Source organism: Rhinolophus ferrumequinum, chromosome 9 (genome assembly GCF_004115265.2).
Source record: "Rhinolophus ferrumequinum isolate MPI-CBG mRhiFer1 chromosome 9, mRhiFer1_v1.p, whole genome shotgun sequence".
NCBI classification, from domain to species: Eukaryota; Metazoa; Chordata; class Mammalia; order Chiroptera; family Rhinolophidae; genus Rhinolophus; species Rhinolophus ferrumequinum.
In genome coordinates this window covers 1,539,604-1,550,715 of record NC_046292.1, presented here as the reverse complement: position 1 = coordinate 1,550,715, position 11,112 = coordinate 1,539,604, and the positions used below count along the sequence as shown (strand labels likewise).

Genomic DNA, 11,112 nt, shown 5'->3' with positions numbered 1-11,112 from the left:
GACAAAGGCAATCACTAAAACAGCATACAAACTCAAAACCCATAAATAATCAAGATGGAATCCTAAAGACACTCAAGGAACCCGCAGGCAGGTAAGAAAAGAGAAATGGGAACAAGAAACAGAGGAAACAAACAGAAAACAATAAAATGGCAGACTTAAGAGAGAAAATATTACTTTAAACGTAAACTGTCTAAATACACCAATTAAAAGACAGAGATTGGAATCATAGGTTAAAAATGTGACCCAAATATCTTCTGCCTTCATATACACCATATGCATGGGGAAGTGCCATTGTTTTCTTTACCAGACAAAAGGGGAATCATCTTATAAAGACTACTCTGCGTTCTCCACTTCTCTCCCAGTAATATTTTGGGAGATTTCTACCAAATCAACGTGGAAAAATTCCCTTTCGCATAATTTATTCAATCCTTCTTTCATTGAGGCTATGAACTTTGTCCCAGTATTTTACCCCTAAATGCTGCGTTAAACATCTTTGAAAGTAAAAGCATACAGAAAGGTCGCAACAGTGCAATGGAGGTGTCGAGTCTCGCACGCTCCCGGGAGCGGAACCCTCAGAGAGCCTTCAACAGGTGGGGATTTCTCCCTTGCTGGTCCCCATCCACTTGGGACAAGGGCTCCCACCTGCTTAGCTGCGAGAGCTCTGCTGTGCTCAAGACCCACCCAGGTGAGGGCTTCTTGGCCCAGCACAGGGCAGCACTCCCACTTGTCCTGCCACCCCCTCCTGACTCGGTCTCAGATCCACCTACACCATGTGTTTAAAATGCAGACTCCAGACTCCTGCCAACTCGAACATGAGGCCCGGGCCCCTGCTTTTGGTCCCAATGCTGCAGATGGACACAGCCTCAACTCATAACCCAGGGCTTTCTCAGGAGAGGGCGAGGGGGTGGGGGACAGAGTGACTTCACAGAGATTCACCACCAGGGTTAGAACTTGTTCTGGCGCCACCGAGAAAGAATGAGCCTGATTTGGCCAAGCCGCACCATCTGCTTTTTATTCAACACCCTGCCAATGCCGAGGGGTGAGCTCATGGTCCCGGGGACCGCCCCATGTGCGGGGCCCTCAGAAGCATCTTCTCTGGACCACGGACGTGCCAAACTCCTTGAAGTCTGCAGAGGTGACCCACATCTGCTTGAAGCTGCTCAGGGATGTGACGACGGAGGCGCCGATCCACGTGGAGAACCATCTGTCGGGGGGAGCCGTGATCTTGATGGGGGTCCCTTTGGAAGCCAGCTGCTCCAGGTCCTTCAGCAGCCGGTCGTCGAGCCCCTGGAACAGAGTGGTGCCCCCGGACAGCACAATCTCCCCGTAAAGAGTCTTCTGGATGTCGGCGTCACACTTGGTGATGCTGCGGGAAACCATTTTGGAGAGGCCTGGGTTCTGGATGCCCAGCTGGTCGGGCATGAACAGGGCCTCGGGCGCCTGGTACAGCTGGTCCCCAATGTGGATGATGTTCCCGTCTGGCAGCCTGTACTCTCTCAGGACCTCCTCGGGCCTCTGGGACAGCTCCTTCTCGGGCTCCAGGGCCACATAGCACAACTTCTCCTTAATGTCGTTCACCAGGGTTTTGTCCAGGACACACGGGAAGGTCCGCCCGCTAGCCAGCAGCAGCCGCATGAGGTGCTCTGTGATGTCCCTCCCCGCCACATAGAGCTTGGTGACCGCATGGGGCAGGGAGTACCCCTCGAAGATGGGGACAGTGCAAGTGACCCCATCCCCGCTGTCCACTACCAGGCCCGTGACGCAGGCCGAGGCGTAAAGGGCCAGCACAGCCTGGTCCGATAGGTAGAAGGCAGGTACATGGAACTTCTCAAACATCACCTCAGCCGTCCTCTCTCGGGCCTCCCTGGGGTTCAGGGAGGGCTCGGTCATGAGCACCGGCCGTTCGCTGGCTTTCACGCCCAGCTCCCACTCGAAGAGGTGCTTCCAGAGCTTCTCCATGTCGTCCCACCCCGTGACCAGGCCTCGCTCAATGGGGTGGTGCAGGTGTAAGCCCTCGTACTTGTGCAGGGCCTCTTCCCCCACAAAGTACGTCTTCTGATTGGGTCCTGCCAAAGGCATCTTGAATTTCGGGTGTCCCACGATGGAGCTGATGACATGGCGGGGTCCGATCTCTCCGGACAGGCCTGCTTTGCAGAGCCCAGACCCATTGTCAAAAATCACGGCGGGAGACTCTAACACGCGTGGGTTAGACATGCCTGCAGCATCCTCTTCCACACATCAGCAAAATAAAGACAGAAGCCTCTCGGCTGCTTTGTGACACAAGAGGCCCCTCTAGAAGTTTTAGGGGCATGGGATTCCACAGTCGTCGGGGCGTCTTCCAGGCAGGCTAACACATGGCGGGTCCCTGAGAGCCCTCCATCCTCGCCCACAGACCAGCTCTCCTTACTGGCCTAGGCTGCTGAGGCCTTTTCAGGGATGACAGCCCCATAGGTAACAATCCAGCCAAGGCAACAATTGTCCTCAGCAGGCACCAAAGGGTCTCTAGGGGGTGGGGCCTCAGAGCCCCTGGCACTCCCCACCTGGTCAGACACCAAACAGAGAAGGCCAGCCGTACCCATGGGTGTTACAATAGCCTGTGGACCTGAGGCCAAGTGTTAGAACCAAGTGAAGCAGCTCAGCCTGGGCCTACCCAGAGAACCAGTGTCTCGGGCCGACTGAGCTGCTTTCTGTTGGTAGGGTGACAAAAACATACTTTCTTTGCTAAGGAGTGACCACACACCAGGCATAGGTCCAGGTTGGAGGGGTGATGTCCACAGCCTCCTCACAGCACGCATTTGGAATGTTCTCTTTAAAATTCAGACTCCTCCAGGAAGTCCTTGGGGATTTCTCTTCCAGTTACCCCACCAGCCCTGGCTCTCGGTCCCACAGGTGGATGCTAAGCAAAGCCGCCTGGGCCTGCTGGTTCTCTCTCCAAGAGTGCATGTCCCTACTCTGGCTTGAAGTCAGGGTCCCTTACTGCTCTCTGCAGCCCCGGGAGCTCTGTCACAGAGCAACAACCACTGGTCCATGGGGTTGGGAATGCAGTAGCCTGTGAGAAGGGGGTGGGGGGAGAGCTTTCATGAAGGGCCAGCCCTGATTCCAGCCTGGGATATCTCTGCCTGTGGCCTGTCACTCAGTCAGCACAACCCCCTGAAGCACAGTCAGAAATGACCAGGTCATCAAGGCCAGGAAGGTGGCGAGGGCTGGGCTGAAGAGCCACTCTCCAGCCGCCAGAGAACCAGGCCAACAGCACCAGGACTCAGACCCCAGACTGGTTTTCAGCTCAGAAAGAAACTGGTGGAGATCAGGCCTGGGAACCAAGGCCCACTGATGTCTTAAGGAGGGTGGGGTGGCCTTGGAACACACGACATTTACTGCTGGTTTCTCCCCTCTTGTCACGTCCCAAGCCACCCTCCAGTCCAGCTCCTCCCCCGTCCAGAACGCTCTCCCAGAGGACCACCTCCCACGGTCACAGCCCTCCCAGACCCCATGCCTCCTCCGCCAGTGGAGCTCACTGTACGTCCTGCCAACCCACCAGCAAAAAATGAATATGTGCCAGTCGTGTCGTGTAGACGCATGGTGTGGCCGTGTGGTATAGCTGTGTGACCTAGACGTGGGGCATTGTGGGCACCGACCGGGGCTGAGCCCTGGGGGGGAGTCAATAAAAACTCAGTGTTACTAGAGATTTTGCCCAGGGACACCTCCAGACAGAAATGGAATCAAGTGGGTGACAAGGTTGATGCGGTGACTTGACCTCAGACCCGAGTTTGCACAGCCCAGAACCATCATCGGCTACCACTGCGAGGCTTCTAAGATTTGGGGTCCAACATTTAGGGGAGTGTGTGTCCCTCACAGGCTGCTGTGAGGGTGGGGGTGTGACTGGTGATGCCACAAACGGCCTCTGTACTCGGATCTCAGACTTTGCTTGAATTTTCTCTTTGCTGCCCGCATTCACGGCTGAATCAGGAGGGACGTGCTCTCAAGGCCTCTGGATCTGGGCCCCAAAGCAGCCCACATGGGAGCTGCTGGGGAGAGAGGACTGCATGTCGGTTCCAAATGCCAGGTTGCACCCAGGGCTGTGTGCCGGATGCTCACGTTGCTGGGACATTGGCATTTGCAGAAGAGACAGAGAGGAAAGGACAGACACTCATGCAAAGCTTAGACTGACCGGTGGTGCTTAGACTGTCCGTTGGGAAAGTGCTGAGGCCTCACGGCACCCTGTTGCTGACACAATGCACAGTAACAGTGTCCCCGGGGCCAGCTGCCTCCGACCCACACGCAGGCCACACGGCGCCCCCCTCCCAACCGCCCCCCAGGCCTAGCTTCCTCTCCGGCCTCCAGGTTAGGTCTGGGGCCCTCCACCTGTCACGGAATCTGTAACAGCCATTCTCTGTCCTTCTGTGAGCCCTGTCTGCCCTGGATGAGTTCAGACCCTCCAGGCCCAAGCAGGGCCAGCCGTCGGGGAGTGGCTCTGAGCAAAGCCATCCCAGTATTTCCAGGACCCTTTTCCTAAATGTTTTCACTCCCTGCTGAGCCTGAGACACGTGCTGCCCTCTGCCCTGGGTCTGGTAACCCCACCCTGCCTCACAACCCAGGATGGTCATGGCCGTTGCATGCCACGCACCCGGCAGAGTGGTCCTGGGACGCAGTCCCCACTTTGCCCTTCTCTGTACACTGGAGACAAAGGGTCCCCAGCCAGGGGTCCACCTTCCCTGCTCCACGCCCAGGGCTCAGACGTCAGGCAAAGGCCAGCTCCCCAGATGTCAGCTCTGGGTTTGCCGCCCGAGCCAGCCCCCAGGTTCGGTAAAGGTTTCTGCCCCCCACACTAAATGTCCAATCAGCTGATAGATTGTCCCTTGCTTGGAGAACAGTGGGAAGGTTCTGAGACCCCCACCAAGAAGCGAGATACTCTCTGGGGGGTGATGCCCCATGACCACTGAGAAAACCGAGTGGGTTTATGAGCTACGGCCTACGTGATGCTGTGTTGGTTTCACGATCCCCCCGGGGCAGAAACTGCCCCCGGAGGCTCTCAGGTGCCTGGGAACCTAGTCCTCAGCCGTCCTGCCTCCTCGACGTCAGATGGCCATCAGAGAAACGTCTCCATCCCTCTGCCAGCTGGGTCTATAGATCTCAGAGGGGCCACGCGTGTGCCGGTGCAGGTGTCCACGTCGATGCCCACAGCTGCCCTTGCCACTTCAGGGGACGTGATGTTCCGTGTGACAGAAACACGCCGTGACCGAGCATTTGCCGCGAGGGTGGTTAGCACAAGGGCGTTCTCCCCTCTCCCAGCACCAGCCAGAGGCCCGCCGGGCCACAGCCGCCCTGCCCCCACCCCGCGCCTCGTAAATCGGTTGAACAAGTTTATGGGCGAACTGGCTGTAACTCCATCTCCCTCCTCAGGGCAAGGCTCACCGCCGTGATTATTCTGGAGGGCATTCGTTTCCGTCCTACACAGGAAGGCTGGCTCTTATTTCTGCTCCAGCAGTCACGTCCAGCTGCAGCCCTCTCCAGCCCCAGCCCGGCCCCCACCTCCCATGCCCTTGGAGGAGCCCCCGTCCATGACGGAGGTGGACAGCCCCTGGAAAGCCTTGGGAAGCTGCCAGGCACTTACACTTGGCAGTGGGCAGCCCTGAATCTGCCGGACACCCCTGCCTCTCACTACCCTGGTTCAGTGTGACTGGGCCACCCAAGCCTGGACTAGGCCTGTCCTGTCTGTCCTGGTGTCCCTGGTTCCATCTGTCACTGGCGCCCAGAACCTCAGCCAATTAGTGACCAGCAGACTGGGCTCATTAGTGCTGCCTGACATCTGGCGGCCAGATCCTGGTTACTGAGGGCCTGGTCCCATGTCGGCCAACAGCCTGAAGAAACAGGGTGACTCTGCAGATGGCAAGATGGGCATGCTCTTGCAAGAGAGAGAATGGTACACACGTCCAGTGGAGCTGTGTGAGTCCAGGGGCCATGCGTGCTCGCAGGAAGGCCCGAGGACTGGCCTCTCTTCCTCCTCTCTGCCAGTCACCCCCGGAGAAGCCCAAAGCCCTGAGCTCTCCTCCTCATAGCCCTTTTAAGTCTCTGAGATGGAACTTGTATCACCAACCTACCTGTCCGTTCCCCATCTGTTCATGCATCCATCCACCCATCTACCCATCCATTTACTCTCTCATATGTCCATCCAGTCACCAACTCACCCACCTACTCACTCTTCTGTCCACCATCCATCTACCCCTCTCATCCATCCATCTATCCTATCTCTTACTCAGTTATGTTGCCTCCCTCCCTCCTTCCCTCCTTCTTTCCCTCCCTCCTTCCCTCCCTCTCTCTCTCCTCCTTCCCTCGTCCCTCCCTCCCTCTCTCTCTCCTTCCTCCTTCCCATCCATCTTTCCTGTCGTAGTGACTGAAGCGAGCATCTTCTCTTGCAGAGGGGAGACTTAACTTATACTCAGATTTTTGACTTCAGGGGTTATTGGCATCCCAAGTCTCTTATTGTTCAAGGGTCAGCTGTATTATCTTATTGTCCTTCAGGCTGGAAGTCCAAGATCAAGGGATCAGCAGGACTGTGCTCCCTCTGAAGGTGTTAGGGAAGGATGCCCCCGGCTTCTCTGCAGCTTCTGGTAGTTCCTTGGCTTGTAGCAGTGTAACCCCAAGTCTTCGCCTGGCTTTCTCCCTATCTGCGTGTCTGTGCCAAATTTCCCCTTTTCGTAAGGACTCCAGTCCTATTGGATCAGGCCTCATCTAAACTAGATCATCCCAAAGACCCTACTTCCAAATAAGGTCACATTCATGGGTGCCGGGGGTTAGGACTTGAACATAACAATTTGGGGGATGCAATTCAACCCATAACACCTGCCGGATGAGAGCTGACTCATTGGTGTGGAGAAAGCAAATGAGAAGAAGGGAGCCCAGCAACGTCTCAGACGTGCCTGCTCCGTGCAGCACAGAAAAGGGGCCGTATTCATCATCCGTTGCTATGTAACAAGTTAACCCCAAACTTAGCAACTGAAAACAACAAACACTTCTTATCTCACAGTTCCTCCAGGTCTGGAATCTGCGCATGGCTCACGGGGGTGCCAATGGCTCCGTCTTTCATTAGGTCACCGTCACGTAGCCGGTGGGGCTGCGGTCTCATCTGAAGGCTCCACGGGGAGGTGAGGATGGCTCCGCTTCCAACCTCACCCACATGGCAGTTGGCAGGCCTCAGTCCTTCCCCATGTGGGGTCCTCCCAGGTGACCTCATGATGTGGCAGCTGGCTCCCCTTAGTGGGATCAATCAAGATAGAGAGAGGGAGAGCACGCAAGCACCCAAGTTGGAAGCCACAGCCTTTTTATAATCTAATCTTGGAAGTGACCTCCCACGGCTTCTGCTGTTTTCTGTTGGCCAGAAGCGAGTCTGCCCTGCCCTGACTACGAGGAGAGGTCACATAAAGGTGCACATGCCCAGGTTAAGTGCCATATTGGAAGCTGCCCACAAAGGGGCATCGACCAGAGTGCCAGGACTACAGGGAGGGTCACCCTCTGGCAGTTCTGACCCAAGCATGGCTGCTCTGGCCTCAGTTCCCCCAGCTGTCAGCAGGGATGCCACCTTTTGCTGGCAGCTCACAGCACTGCTTGAGTCTCAGGAGAAGAGGCAGCTGTGGCTGTTTGAGGAGGGTGGCCCCATAATCAGGGGTGCCGGGGACGCCAGTCAATTGGCGTGAGTACCCTGGCTGGGCCTCTTCTGGCTTCCTCAGAGACTCTCTGGGAGTTGGTGGCCGCGTTTATATAACCAGTACTGCTGCCACTTCTTATTACTGCAAAATGTTACATCCTGACCTCAGTCATCTCCAACACACTAGGGGTGTTCCCTGCCCCTCCCCACACAGCCAGGTGAGCAGTCTCAGCCTCCCTCACCATTGAGTCTCTGAGCTGCTGGTCACCCCATCACCAGGCTGTCCCTGACCCATGGCCAGTCCAGCAGGAGCACCCTTAGGGTGGCCCTCAAAAAAGAGTGTCTCCCGCCCCCTGCTGGCGCCCAGTGGAAGTGTCACAAGATGTGCGGGTTGGGGGTGGGGGTCGGAGGGGGCACTGGAACAAAAGAGGCTTGTTAGTTAGTTTCATGGCAAGGCTGGACACTGAAGGAGGGAAAAAATCAATGTTTGCTAAATAGGGAAAAAGCTGCCCTGCCTCAGTGGGGAAAAGGTTTATTTTCAAGTGTATTAAAGTGATTACCCAGAGGAAAGCCAGAGCAAATGAACAAGTGTGCAGAGCTGCCAGCTTCCGACGAGCAGAGTGTGCCTGAGCTCCCGCCAACCGGCCGGCCCAGCTTTCAGTTTGAAACAGTTCATAAGGTTTCCGAGGCAGCATCTACGTGAGGGCAGTCCCTGGAGGTGCTGGGCAGCCCTCTGCATTGAGCCGGTGATGAATAACCCGGGGAGCACGCGGCCCGGAAGGATCCCAGATTTAATTCAAATAATTTAAAATCTAATGTTGAAAGAGCTCTTTGCATTCATGGGCCAGTGTGCGTTTCCAGCTGGAGAAAGAAAAGGCTTTGTGTTCCGGTGGGGGCAGGGTACAGCGCCAGCCCAAGGCAGGGGACTAACCTTTTCACCACGTCCCGCTTCCAGCCAGCTTGCCGGCGTTTTTCATATTGTAAGTGGCAGGCATTGGTCCTGAAACAGACGTGGGGGAAGATTCATCATCTCCGTGGAGTTCTGGCTCCAGGTGAAAGGATTTTTGTCCACCATGAGGCTGCCTTCCACAGGCTGGCGACGGGGAATGGAGGAGGTGCCCTCTTCTGGGGGTGCCCATTCTCACGGGGGGGGGGGGCGTGGAGGAGCTGCTCCAGACACAGGCGTCTCCACGCAGAAGCGCTCACCCCCCTCTGCACATGGTCTGCTGGCCCCGTGGCCCGTCCCCATCACGGTGGTGGGTAAGGGGCTGGATGGCACCCTGATGACACCCCCAGCACGGCCGAGGCTCGTCCACGAGGGCGTCCTCTCCCACTTCCATCCTGGTCCACAGATCAGGAAGGTGGCCGGACCCGTCAGGAGCTGGGTCCCAAGACACTGGAACCGTGGCTGACACAGGGCTGAGGATCCATGCTCGGTTCTGAAGGGTTTGTACACCACGTGTCCTGGGCCGAACAGGTTACCCCAAAGATCCACAGCCACCCAGAACCTCAGAATATGCCCTTATTTGGAAATAGGGTCTCTGCAGACACAATTAAATAAGTTAAGATGAGGGCATGTTGAAGTAGCATGGGCCCTAATTGCAACGGCTGGAGTCCTCAGAAGAGGACAGACACACAGGGAGAAGGCCACGTGATGATGAGGGCAGAGACGGGGGCGGTGTGGCTCCAGCCAAGGAACGGGACAGCACCAACCTCCGACCGTGACCAGAAGCTGGAGAGCCACGGAGAAGACGCTCCCTCAGAGCCTCCGGGAACCACCTGCCCACACCTTGGTTTTGGAGGTCTGGCCCCCAAAAGAGAGAGAGCATCAGTTGCTATAGTTTTAAGCCTCCTGGCCCCCCAAGGTGGTGACTTGTTACAGCAGCCCCGGGAAGAGTCTCAGAATAACGGTCAGGTGTTTAAGCTGCGTCACCTGTCTGACATCCACGTAAACACACAGCCATGACAGGTAATGACATCGTCCTTTTGAGTTCCTTCCTCACCCGAGTCTGCTTTGAGGTGCCCCTGGTGCTCTGAGCCCCCGACCCTGTGGGGCAGCTTTCCCTGCAGCCTCGGGCAGTCCGTGCGGAGGAAACACACCCACCAACTCGCCTTTCTAAAGGGGTCCATTTCCCCTTGTCCTGACTGTCATTTTTCTTTCTTTTTAACAAAATCCACAGGACCTTCTATAGAAAGTACCAAAAAGGCCACGTCGCATTTCAGAGTTTATCCCCAGCTCAAGAGACGGAGGCTTTAACGCGCCTTCCAGGAGGAGAGGAAGCCGGAGACGCCCTTGGCGGAGGGCGCCATCTCCCCAAACCCAATCTCAACGCCAGGTCGCGTCTTCCTGTCTCCCCCCAGCAGCGTCTCCGTGCACATCTCACCTGTGTCTATATGTCTCGGGTTCTGGGCAAGTGACAAAGGATCTAGGGTTTGAGGGGTTGCAGACACGACTTCTCTACAAACAAACTTTGTGGACCTTGTCTAGAGAGGCGGAGGGAGACATGCCAGGGTGGCGGGTCTGAGATCTCGGTGATGAGCTTGTGGGTGGCCGGTGCCGAGGGTTCCTGACCCAGCGCAGAGAACAATGCAGCCTTCCAGCGCCTTCTCCACTCAGCTCCCTTGACCTGACAACCATGTCGCTGCTCAGGGACCGTGCAGCCTGGCTGGTGAGTACAATAAGCACCTGGCACAGACCCGCTGCCCCAGAGGGTGACAAGGAGCTGAAGCCAGAAGGATCTCGTGGTCAACCGGTTGATGCTTGCAACCGTCTAAAGCGTCCCCTTCAGGCTGAATTAAATCACGTCCAGGTTGTGTCCAGAGGCCCGAGGCAAACTGGACCTGCCTGCGCTCCTCTCCCGTCTCCCACCCCTCACCCTCTGGCCCACCCTGCCTCCCACACTGGTCTTGCTCCAATTCCTAGGGGCTGGAGGGACGCTTTCCCTCCAGACCTGGGCACAAGGTTCAGAGGGGCTTCCTGGACCACCCTGTTCACCTGAGCTGCCCAATGCAGTGGTCACAGCCACCTGGGACCATGGATGTCGACATTGAGTTAACGCTCAGTGCCCAGGTGCACCGTGCGATAGCCACCTGTGGCTGGGGGCTAGGAGACCAGTGCACAGGTGCAGGGCCACCCTCCGGGGCCCGAGTCCCACGGACGGTGGTGCCTGGAGTCTGGAATACTGCTGTGTACCTTCCTCCCACACTTGTTCTTGCAAATTATGGTCGTCGTCCAGCTACTATCCGCGACTGTGATCACATCTGTCTCTGCCAGCAGGGCTCACGCTCCAGGAGGCCAGGGGCTCCATCTTGTAAGCGCGGTGGCCCTGAACTGCCCAGTCCAGCACCTGCCTGGACAACAGCCTTTGAGACGAATGAATGAATGAATGAATGAATGAGAACTTGATGAAGGATGGGGAAGCACGTGATGCTCCAGGCAGCACCCAGCTCCCCATCTGGCTCCTCATGAT

At 56.7% G+C, this 11,112-nt stretch overlaps 1 protein-coding gene across 1 annotated transcript; it reads right to left on the bottom strand.

The window, feature by feature from the left end:
• Positions 1-1,080: 1,080 nt before the first annotated feature.
• ACTRT2 (actin related protein T2) lies at positions 1,081-2,214 on the bottom strand. Its single transcript, XM_033113341.1, has one exon. It carries the CDS (start codon positions 2,212-2,214, stop codon positions 1,081-1,083), a length of 1,134 nt encoding a protein of 377 aa, XP_032969232.1.
• Between the last annotated feature and the right edge of the window lie 8,898 nt (positions 2,215-11,112).